Source organism: Tursiops truncatus, chromosome 19, assembly GCF_011762595.2.
Source record: "Tursiops truncatus isolate mTurTru1 chromosome 19, mTurTru1.mat.Y, whole genome shotgun sequence".
Lineage (NCBI taxonomy): Eukaryota > Metazoa > Chordata > Mammalia > Artiodactyla > Delphinidae > Tursiops > Tursiops truncatus.
Genome location: NC_047052.1, coordinates 6,657,636 through 6,679,664, shown reverse-complemented (window position 1 = coordinate 6,679,664; position 22,029 = coordinate 6,657,636). Strand labels below are relative to the sequence as shown.

The 22,029-nt window shown below is 49.5% G+C and overlaps 1 protein-coding gene across 2 annotated transcripts in view; it reads left to right on the top strand.

Annotated features, from left to right (window-relative positions):
- Window positions 1–22,029, top strand: part of PLCG2 (phospholipase C gamma 2) — a 188,687-nt gene that overhangs the window by 92,914 nt on the left and 73,744 nt on the right. For both annotated transcript variants that reach the window (XM_033844547.2, XM_033844546.2), the window contains exons 3-7: window positions 6,753–6,896; window positions 9,123–9,216; window positions 9,990–10,037; window positions 18,462–18,546; window positions 20,142–20,225. In XM_033844547.2, coding sequence (XP_033700438.1) covers window positions 6,753–6,896; window positions 9,123–9,216; window positions 9,990–10,037; window positions 18,462–18,546; window positions 20,142–20,225 — 455 coding nt within the window. The remainder of the gene's footprint in view (window positions 1–6,752; window positions 6,897–9,122; window positions 9,217–9,989; window positions 10,038–18,461; window positions 18,547–20,141; window positions 20,226–22,029) is intronic.

Genomic DNA, 22,029 nt, shown 5'->3' with positions numbered 1-22,029 from the left:
AATCCTTACAGTGGAATATTATTCATTCATAAAAATGAAGTACTGACACGTGCTACAACACGGAGGAACCTCAGAGATCTTCTGCCAAGTGAATTTAAAAGCGAGACACAAAAGACCACGTATCGTATGCCTCTCTCTATATGAAACATCCAGAACAGGCAAGTCTCTATAGACTGAAAGTAGATGAGTGTTGTCCGGGGGCTGGTGTGGGCTGAGTGGGAAATGTGGAGGCTGAAGGGTATGGGTTTCTTTTTGGGGGGATGAAAATGTTCTAACATTGATGCTGGTGGTGGTTGCACAAGTCTGTGAATATACTAAAAGTCATTGAATTGTATACTTCATGTGGATGACCCGTGTGGCATGTGAACTATATCTTAAAAAAGCTGTCACATTAAAAAGAGAGAGTGAGCGAGGGAGTGCACTGATACCTGTAATTCCAGGACCACCTGCTGATCCAGGATACCTCTGGGGCTACAGAATGTACCGGGGCAGTAACATCTCGTCCCGTCTCCATGTAGGATCTCTCCTGGGGGAGCCCAGAGACGCTGTTCCCGCAACAGCTGGGCCTTGTCCACATCTGCCACTGTTCTGCCTGAACTAGAGAGACATTGCAGCTCTGACCCCTCAAACATCTGATCGCCGGGTTCCATGGGGGTAGCACAGAAACTACCAGTTCGATAACCTGATATAGCAGAGGATGCCGAGGCCTAACCCTGCTGCCATAGTAGTCACTGCTGCACATTCAAGGCACTTTGCCATGAATGCTGCAGCTCTTTGCCTGAGGCCTGGGGAGTTAAGGGCCCCTAAAAGCGGCCCTCAACCAATAGCAGTTGGAGGTTGGGGGATAACACCCCAGCTCCCTCCCTCTCTTGGTGGGGCAAACTCTAAGGGGCTCCCAGATCCCCATGCAGCTCCCTGTGCCCCTGGGGTACCAGGATGATGACATAGCAGCCTCCAGATCAGCGCCTTCCCTTCTCTGTCTCACTTCCCTGCTCCTCTGCTGGTGTTTCCTGGGATCAGCTCCTGGATAAACTGCATGTGCTCAAATCCTTGTCTCAGGGTCCGCTTCTGGGGGAAGCCAAGCTGAGACACCCAGGAAACCCAATCATGTGTTCCATGGCAGTCTGAATTTCTGCTTTGATCCAGGCTCTGACGTAGCTGGGTGTGAGACTCCGGTCGTGAACAGGGCGGACACGACTCTTGTCCTCCTGGGGCTTAGAGGAGAGAGCAGACAGGCAGCCAACAAAGACACCTATGAATGCGGGTGGTGCTGGTGAGGAACTCTATGGCACAGATGTAAAAATGACGGGCTGGATCAGTGCAGGGAGGGGGAGAAGGAAGGCGGTGTCGAGAAGTCACTGAAATGAGAGCCGACATAGCCAGGAGGCCCATGTACGGTGAGACTTGCTGACTGGAGCGCGGTGGGAAGAGGGCTGCGTGTCCTAACGTGGCTTCTCAGCGTCGCCTGCTTGACCGTGAGAAGCAACGTAAAGGTTCAGATCCTGGCTCTTCCACTTGCTGGCTGGTGACCCTGGCCGAGGTACTTCACCTCTGCATGCCTGTTTCCTCATCTGTATAATGGGGACAGTCATGGGAGAGCAAGAGGACAGCCTCGCTGTTTCCAGGAGACTCACTTTCCTGGTGTGATCCAGGCTCCAGCGCCTCCTGTGACCACGCTGAAGCCCGTCCCCTGCTGGGACCACAGCCTAGCTTTATTCTCCTGCCTCATCTATTTCTGCAGTCCTTTGTCCTTTGAGCACCCTCCCGCCACCCCACCGCCCAATAAAAACCTAAAAAAGAATCCTTGCCTCAGGCTTGGCTTCCAGGGAACCGACCTGTGACATGTGCAGAGCATTAGCACTGTGCCTGGCATATAGGAAGGGCTCTGTAAGAGCGGTACATGATTATTATTATTGCCTTTATTTCTAGTCTCATGGATGAAGCTAGTGTGTCTGTAAGACCTTTGGAGGTCAGGAGTGTGTACATCCAGGAGAGCGTCTGGCTGACAAAGTATGCTGAATATATACTCTGCGTTTATGGATAGAAGGACTCAATATGTCAGTTCTTTGCAACTTGGTGTAGAGTCAACACAATCCCAGTCAATATCCCAGCAAGTTATTCTGTAGATATTGACAATCTGACCCTAAAGTTTCTATGGAGAGGCAAAACACCCAGAATTGCCAGTGCAGTATTGAAGAAGAACAAAGTCAGAGGTGTCTGCTGCCCCACTCTGAGGCTTACTAGAAAGCCATAGTTATCAAGACAGTGAGGCGTTGGGGAAATAATAGACAATTAGTCAATGGAACAGAATAGAGAGAACAGAAATAGACCCACACACATCATCAACTGATCTTTGACAATGGGACAAAGGCAATCCAATGGAGACAGCATAGTCTTATCAGTAGCATGATGAATAGGCCAATACTTATCCCGGGACAGGAAAGGGGGAAGTGAACAGGATGACATCATGGAGGCAGCCAGTCCTGGCTGGCGAGGGTGGATGCCTGCGGCCCTTTCCTGGGACAGGGCTGGCGTCCAAAGGATCCTTGCTTGCACTGAAGTGAAGGGCAGTGTGGGGCTGGTCAGGGCTGCTTGCATCATCAGAGTGGCTGTTTATATTTTAGTCTCTTCCCGTCTTTTCCCATGTTTCTTTCTCTCTGACTTTGTACGTTGCATGGTTGTGTCTCCCTCTCTCCCTCACCTGGATGGCTTGTCTTCTGTTCATATCTGGTTGTCTCTGCCCCTCTTTTACCCTGTCTGGTTGTTTCCACTTGTGTGTGTTCGTATCTGTGTGTGTCTGTCTCCCTCTGCCTCCCCCTCTGTCCCATCTCCAGTTCTGTCCCCGTCTGTGTCTCCATCTCTCTCTGTCCGCTTCCTCTTTCAACAACTATTTATTGGGCCCCACTGTGTACCAGTTGCTCTGCTAGGGGTGGAGATACAGTGGTGAGGAAAGATGCACCATCTAGGGAAGGAGCCATGAATCCACGGTTCACACCACTAAGCACTTGGCGTCTTCAGTGCTGTGGGGAAGAGGGGCTTGGTGTGTGTGATAGCAGTAGTTGGAGGGTATTCTGTGCGTCTGACGGTGATTGAGCTGAAACTGGAAGGGAGAACGTGGAGCTAACTAGGCTAAAAGCGTCCCCAGCAGAGCCAGCGGTGGTGTCCTGTGGGGGAGTGAATGCAAGCTGCTGGCCAGTGTGGCTGGAGCACAGCAGTGAGGATGCACAGTTGATCCAGATGGCGTCGGCAGGGTCATCACATGGCCTTGGTTCTTAGTCCTAATAGTACTGGGATGGCATCAGCAAGCTTGAAGCCCAGGGGTGGCTGGAGCATGTCTGCATTTCATAGAAAAGACTATGGGGGTAGCTCCTGGCTACTTCAGTAGCGCAGGCGAGAGGTGACAGTGGCTTGGATTACGGTGTCGGCCCTGGGAATGGGTAGAAGATAGATTCAAGAGTGATTTAGAAGGAATTGATAAGACTTGGTGATTGCCTGAAGACAGTGTTACAGTATCTGAAATTTTTTCTTTAGTTATGACCGCATCAAATTTTTATTATAATTTTGCTGTAAGGAAAAAAGCTCACAGTTGGCCAATTCAGAAATTCCCTCTTAGAGATATTTTACGGGGAAAGAGAATGGTTAGATAATCATTGTTAGACCAGCTAGGAAAAAAAAGAGTATTGCTTAAGGTCACTAGACTCTTAACTGGCAGTCAGCTGGGTTGGGTAAGTAACTGATTTCTGAGAACAAACATTAATACCTCAGATGTTCTCAGATAACTGCTGAAGCAGGTAAATCAGCAGTGCTGATTTAACCCCCCAGAAGGTTGTGAATCTGAGCACGCACAAAGACTCTGTGTTTTGTTGTTAGTTTTTGAGGAACGAAGGACCCCTTGACCCCACCCCCGCCCCCATAATAGGACCACCCATAATTAAGTGGGTTTAAAAAAATTTTTTTTTAATTTATTTTTGGGCTGCGTTGGGTCTTCATTTCTGTGTGTGGGCTTTCTCTAGTTGCGGCGAGTGGGGGCTGCTCTTCGTTGCGGTGCGCGGGATTCCCATTACGGTGGCTTCTTTTGTTGTGGAGCACGGGCTCTGGGCGTGCAGACTTCAGTAGTTGTGGCACGTGGGCTCAGTAGTTGTGGCTTGCGGGCTCTAGAGCGCAGGCTCAGTAGTTGTGGCACATGGGTTTAGTTGCTCCGTGACATGTGGGATCTTCCCGGACCAGGGCTCGAACCCGTGTCCCCTGCACTGGCAGGCGGATTCTTAACCACTGCACCAGGGAAGTCCCTTGATAAGTGTTTTAAAAGACATTTTAGTTTGAAATAATTTTAGACTCATGATGACATTACAAAAATAATACAGAGTTTCTGTGTACCATTCATCCAATTTCCCCCTGTGATAACATCTTTCGTAACCATAGTTGTCAAGCCCAGGAAATGGACACTGGTATAATGTTATTAAATTACAAACCTTAATTAGTTTTTTTTAATTTATTTTTTATTCAATAATAGTTGAATTACAGTATTGTGTTCATTACTGCTGAACAGCAAAATGACTCAGTTATACATATGTATACATTCTTTTTCATATTCTTTTCCATTGTGGTTTATCACAGGATACTGAACATAGTTCCCTGTGCTATACAGTAGAACCTTGTTGTTTATCCATTCTACATATACCAGTTTGTATCTGCTAATCCCCAACTCCCAGTCCAACCCTTTCCCACCCACCTCCCCCTTGGCAACCACCAGTCTATCCTCTATGTCCCTGATTCTGTTTCTTTTTTGTAGATAGTTTCATTGGTGTCATATTTTAGATTCCACATATAAGTGATATCATGTGGTATTTGTCTTTCTCTTTCTGACTTATTTCGCTAAGTGTGATCATCTCTAGTTGCATCCATGTTGCTGCATATGGCGTTATTTTGTTCTTTTTTATGGCTGAGTAGTCAGACCTTAATTAGTTGTCACCATTTTTAGTGTGGACTCAACTTTTGTTTGTTTTCGTTTTGGTGTATAGTTTCAAGGAATTTTATCACATGTTTAGACTTGTGTAGCTACCACCACACACAGGGTACAGAGCAAATGCTGTTTATTTAAAGTCTTTTCACTTTACTTCATGATTCTTGTCCCCCAAACTGTTTTCAGTCTAGCTAGATCCATGGTAAGAAAGTGAAAAGCCTTTGGTTCGGGCTTCCCTGGTGGCGCAGTGGTTAAGAATCCGCCTGCCAATGCAGGGGACACGGGTTTGAGCCCTGGTCCGGGTAGATCCCACGTGCCGTGGAGCAGCTAAGCCCGTGCGGCACAACTACTGAGCCTGTGTCTAGAGCCCGTGAGCCACAACTACTGAGCTCACGTGCCTAGAGCCCGTGCTCTGCAACAAGAGATGCCACCGCAATGAGAAGCCTGTGCACCGCAACAAAGAGTAGCCCCCGCTTGCCGCAACTAGAGAAAGGCCGTGTGCAGCAACAAAGACCCAACGCAGCCAAAAATAAATTTAAAAAAAAAAAGGCTTTGGTTCATTCCATCCCCTCCTCCCCTAATTTAAAACTCTGTCTCCTCCTCCTCTTGTTATGTGTGAGTGGCCGTGAACCTTTCCTGCCAGTTCAATTCTGACTCTAAAATGCCTGTGTTCACTTGGGTCTATTTGCTTCCTTGATCTCAGGTCAAAGCTGAGGTCTCCTTCCCTACTCTCTCATTTCCAGGAATACCTCTTTCCTGTATCTATGTGCAGTGTAAGAACAAAGATGTATGTCCCAGGATTCTTATGGTTACATGTGACAGAAACTCATTTCCCACTAACCAAAGCAAAAAAGAGAGTTTATTGGGTCACACGGGTAGCATGCTCCAGTGCAGAAGTGGCTTCAAGCCCAAATGGACCCAGGGGCTCAGTAGTGCATCAGGGATGAATCTTTGCTTTCTGTATGGCAGGCCACATGGCCTGCTGCCCCCAGCCTGGCGGCAGCAGCAGGACAAATTTGATGAATAGCTTTGGCCACGTTAAGTCCCAGGAGGATGCTGATGGGGGCAGCTTAGGCCGTGTGCTCATCCCTGAACCCATCACCGTGCCAGGGGTGGGACATCGTGGTCATTCCTGGGACCCTTGGCCCCTCCTTCGGCTTGTTGTGGTGAAAGGAGCCGGGGTGTGGATCATCTTCACCTCAAGCACGTGAAATGGGTTCATCCCAGGAAAAGGTGCTTTTTTGACAGAAGAAAGGGAGGAAAGGATGGATGGACTTGTCACTCTGTGACACTCCTTAGTTCATGGGACATCCTATGGCAGGAAGGGGGGGTCTCCCTTGAATCAGGTGGCCATCCTGTGAGGGGAGGGGGTCATTCTTGGGCCAGGTGGCCACCCTGTGTGTGGGGGGGGTCACCCTTAGATGAGATGGCCATCCCATGGAGGGAGGGGTCACCCTTGGGTCAGGTGCCACCCTGGCCAGGTGGGTTTTGGCTAGGAGTGAGTTGGCATCACGTGGCAGCAGGGGTTCTAGGGAGGATGGGTTTCCTCCTTTTCTGTCATCTGTTGCTGTACAGCAAGTCTCCCGGTACTTAGTGGCTCAGAACAACAAGCATTTCATTTTTTGCACATCATCCTGCAAGCTGGGCAGGGCTGTGGGGCTGGCCCAGCTTGTCTTCACTCTGGGGAGTGAAGAGCTGGGCTCTGTGTGTCTGGGGTGCAGGCACATGGCTGCAGCCTCAGGTGGAGTGAACTCCAGCTTCTGATTGGCTGATGTTAATTTTCCTTCAGTGGATATCATGGAAATAAAGGAAATCCGCCCAGGGAAGAACTCCAAGGATTTTGAGCGTGCGAAAGCAGTCCGCCAGAAGGAAGAGTGCTGCTTCACCATCTTGTACGGCACCCAGTTCGTTCTCAACACGCTCAGCTTAGCAGGTGGGTATATGGCATGTGCTTTTCTCCCTCCCTGGGTCTTTGTTTCCTTCCTAGAAGGTTCACTAGCAGGATGCTCACACCTGCCCAACCGCTAATGCGTGTTTAGGGCGTCATGGTTTTGAATCCTAACCCTGTCCCTTTCTAGCTGTGTGACTTTGGGTAAGCGACTCAGCCTCTCTGAGCTGCAGTTCGCTCAGCTGTGAAACGAGGAGCCCAATAATGCCGACTCCACTGGCACGTGGAAAGGATTACGTTAAGGGCCTACCTGGCTCGTGCAGAAAGCTGAAGGCAGGTACGTTTTTCGTCCAGCAGAGTCTGGCCTGCACCATTTATTCAGCTTAACTGATCCGAAGGAACTATACTGAAATCTTCCACCTCACACATGTAAACATGTGTACATGCACTTAACAGTAAACGCATACATGCGCACACACACGTGCACACACGGAGACACACGTATCTGGAGGTGAGATTTCAGGCCATCCCTATGAGTCCACCAGAAAGTCCAAGAGGCCTCTGAGCAGCCAGGAGAAGGGCTGTGAAAAAGCTCAGGCACTTTGCTCAGGGGCAGAAGCCTGTAGCTGCCTTCAGGTCTAATCCCAGAATGTATTGACTTAGAACTTGACGTACAATCATGACTGACGAGAGAGAAAGTAAGTAGCATTAAAAGTAGACCAAAGTGGGGGGAAACCGTGAAAGCTGGGTAGCGTTAGAGACTTTGAATTTAGGGTCAGGTAGGGACTTCCCTGGCGGTCCAGTGGTTAGGACTCCGAGCTTCCACTGCAGGGGGCCTGAGTTTGATCCCTGGTGGGGAAACTAAGATTCTGTAAGCCATGCAGCACGGCCAAGAGAAAAAAAAAGTGAAAAGACAACCCACAATATAGAGAAAAATAATTGCAATTCATATGCCTGATACAAAACATATCTAGAATATTTAAGAACTATTACAGCTCAGTTATAAAAGACATATAATTTAGGGTCAGATAGGTCTCATTGGTTTGAGTTCTCATTCATGCTTGCATCAGGCATCTTTTGAGCATATGCCCTGTGCCAGGTTGTACTACGTGTCATTGGGGCTGTAAAGAGGAATAAGACCCAGTTGCTGCCTTTAAGGAGCTCACAGTCGACTTGGGGAGACAGACGTGTGGACAGGAACTTAGAGTACTCTGTGATAAGAGCAGTAGTCCAAACATAAGCGTGCTGCAGGAATACACAGTGCCTCATTCCCTGGAAGGCTTTGCAGGGGAGGTGACTTTTCAACTGGATTTTAAGGCATCAGTAGGAGTTGGGGTTAAAGAGGGAGGATGGTCCAGGGAGAGGACATTGCATGTGCCAGGGCTTGGAGGAGGGAAATTAGCAAGCTGGGTGTAGGAAGTGTTGGGTGGCCGTCTGATTGATGGTGTGTAGCAGGAGGCAGAGATGGGGCAGAAGAGAGGGGCCCGTGACTGTGTCCCTGAGCTCTGTGCACGTAGCCCCCCTGCAGGCTGAAGCCTGGGTGCTCTTCTTGGTAGGGAGGCCCTGAAAGCCCAAGCAGGACGTGGAGCCCAGGATGGCAGGGTGATGTGTGGATCCCAGCTTCTTATTTACTGGCTCTGGGACAGGTCCCGTCACTCTTCTGAGCTGTAGTTTTCTCCTCATCCACACGGGAAGAGTGAGAGCAGAAACCTCAGCATGCTCTATCTAGACTAGCAAACTCCCTAGTTTGGAGATGTTTAATAACTGGACTAGTTGTTTGCATTGCCATCTCCACTTTACTGATTAGGAAATGAGGCACAGAGAGGTTAAGTAACCAACTGAACATCACACAGCCCTGAAGCGGTACACTGGGACTTGGCGATGATGCCAGGCTTTTAACTGGTACTTGTTGCCGCTTCCCTTACAGGCATCAGCATCACCTACTTTCCACCCCTCTCTCTGGCCTTGAAGGGAAACGGGAGATGCTCAGGGCTGCTCAGGATTGTGGTACAAGTTATCCCAGGTCCTGCCTCTTGTTTGTTAGCATAGGGCTAAAACTTTTAAAAAGTCACCGGCTTGTCACCCCTGCTGTAGGAGGCTCACCATGGGCATATGGCCTCATCTGAGACAAAAAGTAGGTCCTAGGAACCAGCACAGGCTCCTCCCAGCCACCTGGTCTGTGTGGGGCTGGGAAGGTGGGGCGGGGGTCCCTAAGCAGCAGTCTGTCTTCCCAGGGAGTAACAGAGCATTTCTGTCCCCTCACCTCTGCAGCCGACTCTAAAGAAGATGCAACTAAGTGGCTCTCTGGCTTGAAGATCTTGCACCAGGAAGTGATGAGCGCATCCACCCCCACCATCATTGAGAGGTGACGGTTTGGGCCTGTTTATCTCTGTGTTCCTTCACTCAGGCATTTATTCTGCTCCCTTTAGCCAATATGGTGAAAGAAAGAAAAAGGGAATATTGCGTCTTGGAGGCTCATGGAGTGCCCTGTATGCAGTAGGTGCCCATTAGTGGCTGTGGACTCTCCAGCATCTCACAGAAAAGCCTGTCTCAGTGCTGGGCCTTGGTCTTCGCCTGCTGGAGTGAGGAGGGCCCTGGGGCTGAGACAGAAGCTCGTACTGATGTTGGGTTGGAGGGGAGGGCCCGAGGCTCGTTTCTTAAAGGATTTAGGAAGAGGAATTAAGCTGACTGATCAAAGGACCCCAGGCTTGAGGTCCAGGATTTTCCACCTGCCACTCCCTTTGGGTGGGATTGGTGTGTGAATTACTGTCCCTCCAGCAAACCAAAGCCCTCTGATTTACACCGTTTTCCTTACCAGCTTTTTGGGGATTAACTCATAGAATCAGAGGGAATTGTCAGTTTAAAGATTGCCAGCCTCTGTCAAAGGGGCCCCTTGGCCTAGCTGGAGCATTTCAACCACAAGGAGAAACTGCTGCTTCCCAAGTCGCCTGAGTTAGAAAGTTGGAAAACCCTCCTTTTCGTTTCCAGTTTCCTTTGTCCCATCCTGTAGAACTCACTTACACTTGTGCTGTTTCCTAACTTTCTTTCTTTGTCTCAACTCTCTTCAACTCTCTTCCCTATAGAACTCACTTCGACTCGTGCTGTTTCCTCACTTTCTCTCTTTGTCTCTCTTCCCAGTTGGTTGAGAAAGCAGATTTATTCTGTGGATCAGACCAGAAGAAACAGGTAAGATTCGCTCACATTTTTGTAGTTTTCTCCCGATTGTTTTGGACTCGGATGTTCATTCTTTCTTTAAACATTCTGAGGGGGTTGGAGCAAGTTCTCTGCCGTGGAAAGCTCCTCATGAAGTTAGATTTGACTTACAAGGTGCCGGACACAGTGCTAGGTGGCGGGGGTCACGGTGACAGGCTCTCCCCCCATGCAGGACCTCACTGCGGTGGAAAATTCCGGTCCACCTGCAGAGGTGGCTTCTCTTTTGTGGAGCACCTGCAGCACGTCCTTTAGGCCTTCACATGTGAGCCCCTTCTGTGTCCCGGGGAGAAACAGGGTCACCATGGTGCCTGCCCTTCCTCTGTGCTGGGGGATTGACCATCAAGAGGTAAACCCAGTTCAGTAGCAATGGTCGTAAGGGCTGGGTGGACGTGAGTGGGGCGATGTGATAACACGTAATTCAGTGTCCTTGACTGGTTCACTGAACAGCACGTCTTGGAGTGGTTCCCTGTCGGCACACACAACGCTCCATGCCAGACGTTTTTGTATCCAATGCGGTTTGTCCTTGGATGGATGCAGTGTAATTCTCTAATTGATGAGAAATCATTTCCTTCTTGATGGACATGAAGTTGTTCCTGGTCCTTTATTATACCGTGAAAGCCTTCACATCTCCCTTTTTGTAAACTTAGGTGATGAGGGTATGAGCAGGATAAATTCCCAGAAGAGGAATTCCAGCGGCCAGGTGTCCTCGGGTCTGAGATTTTTGAGAGAGGTGGTAGCGATTTCTGTTTCTACCAACAGTGCAAGAAAGTACTTGTTTCACTATGTCTCCAGAGTTTGACCTTTATTAATCTGTGGGTAAAAGGCAGCAGTGGATTTTGGCTTAAATTTGCGTTTCCTTGTTCATGGGCGAGGTTGAACATCCTCTCCATTTTTTTTCGGTTATGATCCAGTTCTTGTTAATAATGTAATGACCAAAAAAACACCATTTATTGAGCACCCAGCATGCCAGGCACTGTACTGAGCACTTGACAATCAATTGTATCATTTTAGCCTCACATCAGACCTCTCTGAAAGTTTTTAAATGTTTTTCCTTCCTTCCGTTCTCCATTAAGATGTGTCAGCATCACGTCAGTGAGGCAACAAGTAACCTCTAAAACTCACCTCTCTTGTTCCTGAAAGTCTTTCCATCCCTGAGGCATTCTAGTGTCAGGCTAGTGTCATCCATCACTTGTTGATTTCAGAGCCTCTGTGGTCTCTTGTACACGTGCCCCACGGGATGCTTTGCAGATGGTAACCAGGAAGCGGTGAAGAGTTTAGTGACGTTGTTAGGTCAGCCAGCAGCTCAGTCCGTGTCTCTGTCCATCTTCCTTTCCCTCCCTCCTCCTCTCAGCCAGCGTTCTGTGGTCCCACACCTGGGCCTGGCCCGTGTTACGGAGGGTGGATCAAACGAGGTCCCCGCGCTGGGGGATTTTATATACACTGGCCTCTTTCAGTCTCGGAGGTGGAGCCTCCCATGACTGATTCCCTTCTCTGTGGCTTTGAGGTGATTCACAGCTGAGGTTGGCACAGAGCTGAGAGAGGGAGCCCTCCTGGGCCCTCTCTCCACATGGTGGGCTATGGCGTTGTGGATCTGGTTCCACAGTCTGCTTCTCCAACTTCTGTTGTCAGGAAGTGGGAGCCTCCCTCCAGCTCTCTCGCTCAGAATGGATTCTTGCAAGTCCTTTACAGAGAAGTCCTTTCCAGAACCTTCAGCAGACAGCAAGTCTGTCTCTGGCCATGATTCCTTGTTCCCTGCTTGCCGTTCCCGCTCCCCGACCTCCCTTCCGCTTGGCGGAGCCCTGCTGCTCTGTCAACACGTGGAAAATCCCACCTTTCCTGTGGTTCTGGGAGGCCCAGAGGGAGTTTTTCAAAAGGAACTTGACCAAGGTGCCAATGAAAGGGCAACTGACTTCTGCCAGTCTCCCTCCTTTCCTGTCTCGCACAGTGGTCCCGTTTCCTGGAAGAAAACAAAGGAGCTGCAGCACGAAGGGAAGAGCCTGGGAATGGGAGGCAGACTGTGGGCTGGCCCGGCTCGGGCAGTGTCCAGTCCCGGGTTTTTGTTGGCCTGAGCATGTTTCCCTTTTCAGCCTCTCGAGAGGCAACATGGCAGCAGCTGGCGTTTGTGCGGAGTCACTTTGTAACCCCTGCCGTTCTGAGCGCTCTCCTTACTTAGGGAATTGGGGAAAGCTTATGGAAAGAAGGCTCTCAGACTGGCGAGCTGGGCACCCTCTGGTCCATTTTATGAGGATACTGAGGCCAGGAGAGGTTAGATCACTTGTCCACAGCAGCCTAGCCGGTCAGCTGTGGCTTAGCTGATCACTGAGCTGGTAAGAGGCAGAAATCTTCCCTTCCCCACGGGGACCTCCTTTGACTGAAAATTACGTATGGGTTTCATTGTGGTGAAATATATGTAACATAAAACTTGCCATTTCCAGTGTCCGCTTCTGTGCGTTCATGCTGCTGTGCTTCCATCACCATCCGTCTGCAGAGCTCTACCCCTCTTGCAGAACTGAAGCTCTGTACCCATTTAGCCCTCACTCTATTACCCCCTCTGCAGCCGCTGGTAACCGCCGTGCTATTGGGTTGGCCAAAAAGGTCGTTGAGGTTTTTCTGTAAAATGACATTTACGGAAAAACCTGCACGACCTTTTTGGCCAACCCAATATTTTCCGTCTCTGTGAATTTGACTCCTGTGGGCCTGCGAGCGGAAGGATGCTGCATTTTGGGACGGGCGTACTTCACTGAGCACGATGTCTTCATGGTTCATCCACGTTACTGTAGCAAGTGTCAGAATTTCCTTCCTTTTTAAGGCCGAATAATATTCCACTATGTGCATATAACACGTTGTGTTTATCCGCCCATCTGTCCATGGACACTTACTCCAGGTGCTTCCACCTTTCGGCTCTTGTGAGTCTTGTTGCTGTGAATATGGGTTTCTAGTCTCTGCTTTCAGTGTTTTTGTGCATTACCCAGAAGTGGCATTGCAGGATCAAATGGTAATACTGTTCCATTTTTTGATGAACTGCCTACTGTGTGCCACAGCAGCTGCAACCATTATACATTCCCACCAGCAGGGCAACAGGATTTCATTTTTTTCTCACTTCCTTGCCAACACCTAACCTTCCTTCCTTCCTTCCTCCCTCCTTCCCTCCCCTCTTCCCTCCTTCCTTCCTCCCTCCTTCCCCTTCTCGCCTCCCTCCCTCCCTCCCTCCCTCCCTTCCTTCTTCCCCCCCACCCCCCTTCCCTCCCTCCAGCCATCCCAGTGGGTGTACAGTAGTATCTCATTTTGGTTTTGATTTGCATCTTCCTAATGACTACAGATCTTGAGCATCCTTCCATGTGCTTTTTGCCATTTGTATATCTTCTTCAAAGAAATATCTAGACAAGTCCTTTGCCCATTAAAAAACATCACATGGACTTTTTTTTTAGATATGGTAAACAAGCCTATGTTTTATTTAATTTTATTTTTTGGCCGTGCTGCAAGGCATGTGGGATCTTAGTTCCCTGACCAGGGATTGAACTGGCGCCCCCTGCATTAGAAGCTCAGTGGCGTAACTGTTGGACCACCAGGGAACCCCCAAGCCTATGTTTTTTTGTTTTTCTTAAACATCTTTATTGGAGTATAATTGCTTTATAATGTTATGTTAGTTTCTGCTTTATAACAAAGTGAATCAGCTGTACATATACATATATCCCCTTAGCCCCTCCCTCTTGCGTCTCCCTCCCTCCCACCCTCCCTGTCCCAGCCCTCTAGGTGGTCACAGAGCAGCAAGCTGATCTCCCTGTGCTATGTGGCTGCTACCCACTAGCTATCTATTTTACGTTTGGTAGTGTATATATATTATGAAAGTAACTCATGTTCGTTATAGAAAATTTTGGAAATACTGAAAACTAGAAAAAATTTGTGTGAGTTTGACATTAAATGGTAGGCACTGTTTAACTCTGGGTACAATTGTTTTCAGTAGATTTCCATCCTCAACTTTATTGGTTTGTGTTCATTTTACTTCATTAATATGTAACTATACATATGACTTTACATTGTGTTCTTCTTTAACTAATTTTAAAATTTTGGAATAATGTTACATTTAGAGAAAAGTTGCAAAGATGGTACAGAGATTTCTCATATACCCCTTTGGCCAGTTTTCCCTACGGTTCACATCATTCATGTCAAAACTTGACAAACCACATTTGCTATATGACCGTTACGTAAACCCTAGACTTTATTGGAATTCACCATTTTTTCCACCAGTGTCCTTCTCCTGGTCTTGGATCCCACCCAAGACCCCACATTGTACTTAGTTGTTCTGCCCCTTTGGTGTCCTCTAGGCTGTGACGGTTTCTCCATCTTTCCTTGTCTTGCATGACCTTGACAGTTTTGAGGAGTAGGTCTCAGGTATTCTGTAACATGTCCCTCCATTTGTGTTAGTCTGATATTTTTGTCATGATAAGACTGGAGTTAAGGGTAACCTGAGGTTGTGTTTGGGAAGAATATCACGGAGGTGAAGGTCTTTTTCTTCACCTTGCTCAAGAGATGCCTGCTTTCACCATGGCTTGTCAAGGGTGATGGAAACCTTGATTACTTGGCCAAGGTTGTGTCTTCCAGATCTCTCCTTTGTAAAGGCCCCCCCCACCCGCCTGCCTCCACTCTATTTTCTGGGAATCAGTCACTAAGTCCAGTCCACATGCAAGGAGGGGAAACTATTTTCACCTCACCTTAAACCATAAACACGTTTACATTTTGTTGCAACTCTTTGGGAACAGTATTAACGCCTACATTGTAATTCAACCAATGGGATCTGATATTCGGCTTGAAAAGTTGCCTTTTGTTTATCATTTAGTTTGTGTCCGGTTTTTATTAATGTTCACAGTTTCACTGAATTGCGTTCAGAGGGAACGTTATGGAGCGACCCTCACGAGAAGCGTGTTTCGGGTCATCGTAGGATTCTCGGTCTTAGTGCTAGTCTGTCCCGTCGGCTGGACGCTCTCTGCTTTCTTAGAGTCTTCCCCTTGTTGTTGCTGTTCACACCGGTGGGGGCTCTCGAGGTCGGGGATCCGGCTGGTTCGGTCTTTGTAGTGTTGGTCAGATGAACGAAGCCCTCCCTTTTCATTCGTAGACATAGCATCGTAACAAGGGACAACCAGAACGTTCTCGTCCTTATAACATTTCCAGGCCTGGGGAGACTGAGTCAAAGGCATGAATCGTTTAACATTAATCTTGACCAGGTTTCCAGAAACCCCCTCTTTTTGAGTCTCTAGAGTTTAGTTGCCTATTACCTGGGAATTAGGTTCTAAGGTCAGTGCATTAGGGGAAAACTTCTTCGGTCAAAATACCCCTTGCGAGAGCCCCTGAACCTTCGGGGGTGGAGGGCGGTCACTGGAATTGCATTCCTCAGGGTGAGGCTCACGGGCTGAGTCCTGCAGAGGGGCCAGCAGACCTACGGGCTGGGAGCAGGTTGTCTCTGTGGACATCTCTTTCCCACTTTGCCCCTTGCCCCTCGGCATGTGACACTGACTTTGCATAAACCGAGTGTGCACTTCCTGTTCTCGCTCAGCCTGGCCTTCAGGAGGCGGGAGGGTTGGGCGTGCAGGTGGGAGGCAGGTGTGCGGTCCAGTTCTGTCTTCAGCAGGCATGCAAATAGGTTCCCTGCGGTCAGCAGTCCTGGCTCCAGCACGTCGGACAGCCTGGGGGGGCTTTACCTGCAGAGGTGCGCTGCCTGTCCTGCAGAAGTTCTGTTGCACTGGGTCTGGGTGGGGATCATGAATGTGCCCTTGTAACAAATTCCCAACTGATGTTGATCCTGGCGTTCCCGGGACCCTACTTAGAGAAGCAGGCTTCTAGAGCTGCACTGTCCACCTGTGACTATTTAAATCTAAAGTAATTAAAATTAAATAAAAATTTAAAAATTCAGTTCCTTGGTCGCCCTAGGCGCATTGGACAGCCCTGATACGGAACGTTGCCATCATCCTAGAAAATTCTATTGGGCAGCGCTGAGGTTTGAATCTCAGCACTAACGCTTACTGGTTGTATGAGTTTGGGTAAGTTACTTGACTTCTCTGTGCCTTCGTTTCCTAATCTGTAAGAGAGATCATAGTTCCTACCTCCTGGGATTGGTTTGAAGATTCAGTGGGTTCATTTGTGACCGAGTGCTTGGCCAGTGGCTGGCTTACGGCAAACACTAATGAATGTTTATTACTGTTACAAGAAGCTGGGGGTGGTGGAGGTGTCGGTTACCAGCCTCAGGGTGGCAGGTAAGTTTCCCGGGGCTGCCAACCTCAGTTGTTTGGTAAAGGCTGCCCCAGGGTGCAGCGTTGTAGCATCTGGGAGCATGCCAAGCTGAGGAGGGAAGCTGACATGATTGTTCAGTGCCCATGGGGAGGGGGTAGTTTTTGCCATCCCTCCCCATTGCCCTGGTTCCCTAAGGCACGGTCACGGGCTGAGCCTGCAGGAAGCAGAATCTGAGACGGGCTTTGTGTGCAGGAAGCTTATGGGGAGTGTGTGCGGGTCCACACCTGCGAAGGCAGCTGGATTGTGATGCAGTCACAGTCACGGCCTCCGCTGGCCCCGTGGGGAGCTCCAGGGAGGCCCTGCAGAGCTGTCCTGAGTTACGGCCAGAGGGCAGACCATGATCTTGGCTGAGATCTGATGACAAGTCCTGGACGGGGAGAGGGGTGAAGTTGGGAGCTGCTGGCTTCCTACCCGCCAGCAGCTCCACGGGCCAGTCCTGGTCCACGTGCCCAGAGCGGGGAGTGAGGGCGCGGCATGGGGAGTGGAGTGGAGTGGCTAGTCCCTGCACAGGAGCCCAGAGAAGCTCTCTGGCCCCCACCTTTACCTGGGGGCTCAGTTGCTCCACTGTAAGGCGGGACCTTTGGAGCCGGTGGGCTCAGATGCCCCAGTGCTCAGATTCTCGCGCCCCCGGGCCCTGTGTTTGCTCCACTGGCCCCCCCGGCAGCTGCACTGGCTCCCAGCTCCCCAGTCCCTTTGTTCCTGGGTGTGGGAAGGTTTCCTGGCCCCGTTTCTGCCTGGAAGTTCTGGGTTCCCCAGGGGATGCCGACCTCTTCCTTGGTCCTGGGTGAGCCGCCTTGGCTACCAGGTAGGCCAGACCCTCTCCCTGCCTCGTTTTACAGCGCCATCCCCCACCACTCCTCGCCCTTCATCCTGCCCTGGCCAAGCTCTTCGTGGACACCCCGGGGGCAGGGTCCGAAAGGGGGTCTCAGCCAGCCTGCTCGCTTCTCTGCGCGGCCAGCCCCGCCGGGCCTGCCGAGGGCTTTGTGCTGCCCTCACCGTTTCTCTGGGAAAGCCCTGGATGCCGGCCCCAGGAGTGGTGGGAGGTGGGGAACACGTGGCCCATAAAGGTCTCCCACATTAGGGAGGCCGTTAGACGAGAGACAGGGATGCTGGAGGTGGGGACACTGGGGTGGCCAGGAGTCCTCTTGGCGGTCTCCCGGGGCAGCTTCCGAGTGTGGCCTGCTGCTTCCTCCCGGGCGTGCTGGCGGAGGCCGAGTAGACAGTGTGGCGGAAGCTGGGCCGTTCCTGCCCACAGCCCGGGCAGACTTCCTTCCGGGCCACGCACAGCCCCTTTCTAGTCTGACGTCTCCAGGAACGCAGAACAGTCTTCTCTGGCCACACCAGAGACCGCCCAGACCACCCTCTCTCGCTCTGCCGGACACTTGGCTCTGCAGCCATGAGGGTCTGGATCTCAGGCCGTTGACCCGCCGCCCTCCATCACTGTTCATGGCGTTCCCTGAGAGGCTTCAAATGCAGTGGTTACAGGCAGACCCGGAGGCAGGCTGCCCTGGAGTCCGCCTCTGCCGCGTGGTAGCACCCAGCGTCTCTGAGCCTCGGTTTCTTCACCTGCCGCGTGGAGTGATGATGGTGCCCACCTCCTCAGGTCGTCAGACCAGCTCCGACCTTGAGCCGCATACCCTGCCCCCATCCCCGTTGCCTGTTCTGAACCCTGGGGCTCAAGAATGCATACTGTGTGGGGGGTGAGGTGTAGCGAGGGGTGAGGTGACGTCATTGCCTGGAGATCCCCGGGGCAGCCTGGCACATAGTAGGTGTTCAGAGAAGGTTGGCTCCTTCCCCTGCCTGTCTCTGGCCTTCAGTGACCTCTTCTTGGCTGGAACCCCTGTGACATTTCGCCTCTGCCGACGTTATCCGACACCATTTCTGCCCTCACTGTGAATCTCCAACGTGATCCGTGTCCACAGCCATCCCTGAAGGGTGGAGACCAGCCTTGCACATCGGGTGTCTTGATCCCAGAGTCTCTGTTCCCAGTTAGTGCTCACTAACAACTGGTGGTGGGTCTTCTCGTAGAGATGGGAGCTGACGGGAGTAGCCAGATCCTCCACTCTTGACACCCCTCAAGGCTAACGGGGCTGGGGTTCCCCTCTTTTGCAGCATCAGCCTCCGAGAGTTGAAGACCATCTTGCCCCTGGTCAACTTCAAAGTGAGCAGCGCCAAGTTCCTCAAAGATAAGTTCGTGGTAAGTTTTGTGTCTCAGCCCGGCGATTTTGTGAACCCAGGGCTACGTGTGCCTTTCCCATGAAGCCACTACGTGCCTTTGAGCTCCACTGAATGGTGCCCAAGGAAGTCCCCCGCCTCCAGATTCATCCATCCTAGTCCAGACAGAGGGATTGTGTGAAGACCTTAAGCCCGTGTTCTCAGTCGTGGCAGAGGACGTCATCCACGAAGACTGCGTTCACCGAGCTGCTTGACTTGGGACGTTTCCACCAGTCCAACTTTCCCTTTCCCTTTCCCTCACTACCCCACAGCCTGTTTGCCTTTTAATAATATGAACACATGTGTTTCTTCTGGAAAATATTATGGAAGATTCCTTATGTAGGTTGCCAGGGATGTGGCGTTTTGTATTCAGGTCCTGATAGCGTAGTTGTCAGAGGCGACTCTTCTCTGCCCTTCCCCTCTCCTCGCACCCACCCCTCCCTTCATCCACTGATCCTTCCTTCCACCCATCCTCCCATCCTCCCATCCCTCCATCCCTTCATCCCTCCATCCCTCCATCCCTCCATCCCTCCATCCCTCCATCGCTCCATCCTCCCATCCCTCCATCCCTCCTCTGCCCATCATTTAATTTGTTTATGTTCTTGTGTAATTAAGCCATTGGTAGATCTGAGGCGGGTCATTCCATGAGTGATGGGGTAGCATAGGTCAGGTGGGGCTCTTCTGAAGGGTGTAAGGATGGAGGTGATCCATAGGCATTGTTTCTGGCCTTCAGAGAGATAGTGACTCTCGTCAAGGAGCCCAACAACACTCCATCCCAATAGTCCCAGTTGGTGGACTCCCAGGGGCATGTCACAGGATTCCTCAGCTGAAGAAGCTCATTCATTTTTATACCAGTGAGCTCCCGGAACAGTTAACCCACTTTATGGCTTATCAAGCCATCTTTTGGCCCGCCCCCATCATTCGAACTGGTCCAAGAAGGCGAAACCAGAGAAGGGTGGGGACTAACAGAAGAGAGATGGGAGAGGCATTTACCACTGACCGCCACGTAGTTGGAATTTTGTTCCTTATCAAGCCTTTACCAAGCAGGTGCTACGTGGATGTTCTCTGGTTTGGTTTCAGGGAAGTCCGAGGAGGGTAATGGTGGTTCTCCCATTTTACAGATGAAGAAACGGAGGGTCTGAGAGGGTCAAGTGATTTGCCCAAAGCTGTTAAGCCATTCAGGGGACAGACCTGGAGTTGAGCTCTGTTAATTCTAAGGGCTCGGTTCATTTTCTTATGCTTTTAAAAATGACCTATCTGTACATACCCTATAAATATGTCTAGATTTGAAAGTGTCTTCTGCCCCCAGAAGGAGGAGTTCTGCATTATGGCGCTTGGAATTCTGGCTAAGATCCTTCCCTTCTGGGGAGTCAAGGGAAGGATCTCACCAGGGATCCCTGGTGGGTATGTTCTCCAGGCAGATAAATTAGGAAACTTGTGGATAGTTGGGTTCAGAGGAATGCAAGTTTGATTTTAACCAGTGTTGTAGCAGAGCCATGGTATTTCTGTGAACAGGGAAGAGGCATTCTTGTGGTGGACAAGAAAAATCGTGTGGTCACTTTTTTTATATATTTACAGGAAATAGGCGCACACAAAGATGAACTCAGCTTTGAACAGTTCCATCTCTTCTATAAAAAACTTATGTTTGAACAGCAGAAATTGGTAAGATGCTTCTTTTTTTCCATTCCCTTTTTGAAGGTTTTGATAGTCTTATCTTACCTTACTTTTAAAAATTGAAGTATAGTTGGTGTACAATATTATATGAGTTACAGGTGTACAATTCGCAATTTTTAAAGGTTATCCTCCATTTATAGTTATTATAGAATATGGGTTATAGCCCCTGTGTTGTACAGTGTATGCTTGTAGCTTATTTTATATGTAATAGTTTGTACCTTTTAATCCCCTACCCCTATACTGCCCCTCCTCCCTTCCCTCTCCCTACTGGTAACCACTAATTTGTTCTCTGTATCTGTGAGTCTGTTTCTTTTTTTGACATATTCACTAGTTTGTTGTATGTTTTAGATTCCACGTGTAAGTGATATCACATAGTATTTGTCTTTCTCTGTCTGACTGACTTCACTTAGCAGGATACCCTCCAAGTCCATCCGTGTTGTTGCCAATGGCAAATATTTCATTCTTGTTTATGGCTGAGTAGTATTCCACTGTGTGTGTGTGTGTCTATATATCTGTATATCTGTCACATCTCCTTTATCCGTTCATCTGCTGGTGGACACTTAGGTTGCTTCTATATCTTGACAATTATTAACCATGCTGCTGTGAACATTGGGGTGCATGTATCTTTTCGAATTAGTGCTTTTCTTTCTTTCGGATACATACCCAGGAGTGGACGTGCTGGGTCATATGGTGACTCTGTTTTTAGTTTTCTGAGAAACCTCCATACTGTTTTCCTCAGTGGCTGCATCAGTTTATATTCCCACCAACAGGGTAGGAGGGTTTCCTTTTCTACACACCCTCCCCAGCGTTTGTTATTTGTGTTCTTTTTGATGATGGCCACTCTGACGAGTCTGAGGTGGTATCTCATTGTGGTTTGGATTTGCATTTCCCTGATGATTAGTGATGTTGAGCATCTTTTCTTGTGCCTGTCGGCCATCTGCCTGGGTAAGATGATTCTTGAGCAAATGATCGAATGATGTTTTTGTTTCCCCTGTGTTTCAAAGTCCAGCATGTTCCTAAGAGACCCATGAGATGTGTTCTGTCTCCCTTCTAGTCAAGGAAATATCAAGTGGGAATGGCAGTGACATCATAGTTTCATCTGTTAGATTGGCAAAAGTTTTAAATGTTACAGAGCTATGGGGACAGTGTGGGGAAATGGTGCTCTCATACCTTCGCGGTGGGAATATGAGTGGCCGTCAGTCTGATTGGAATTTAGTCTGAGCCTATTAAAGTAAAAAAAAGTTCTACTAACTCTATCATCTTGTTCTGGAAGAAAATTTACCAAGTTATTAATAGTAACTTGTCTCTGGGTTGAGGGATTTTTGTATGTTGTTCTTTTTATACTTTTATTCCTTGTTAATGAGAATATGTTTTTCGATTAAGATAATATGCTATTGGGACTTCCCTGGTGGCACAGTGGTTAAGAACCCGCCTGCCAATGCAGGGGACACAGGTTTGAGCCCTGGTCCGGAAAGATCCCACATGCCACGGAGCAACTAAGCCCGTGTGCCACAACTACTGAGCCTGTGTTCTGGAGCCTGCGAGCCACAACTACTGAGCCCGCATTGCCACAACTACTGAAGCCCGCGCACCTAGAGCCTGTGCTCCGCAACAAGAGAAGCCACCGCAGTGAGAAGCCTGCGCACCGCAACGAAGACTAGCCCTGGCTCGCCGCAACTAGAGGAAGCCTGTGGGCAGCAGTGAAGACCCAACGCAGCCAAAAATAAATTTAAATCAATAAATTTATTAAAGAAAAGATAATATGCTATTTTAAAATTAAATTAAGATGTGC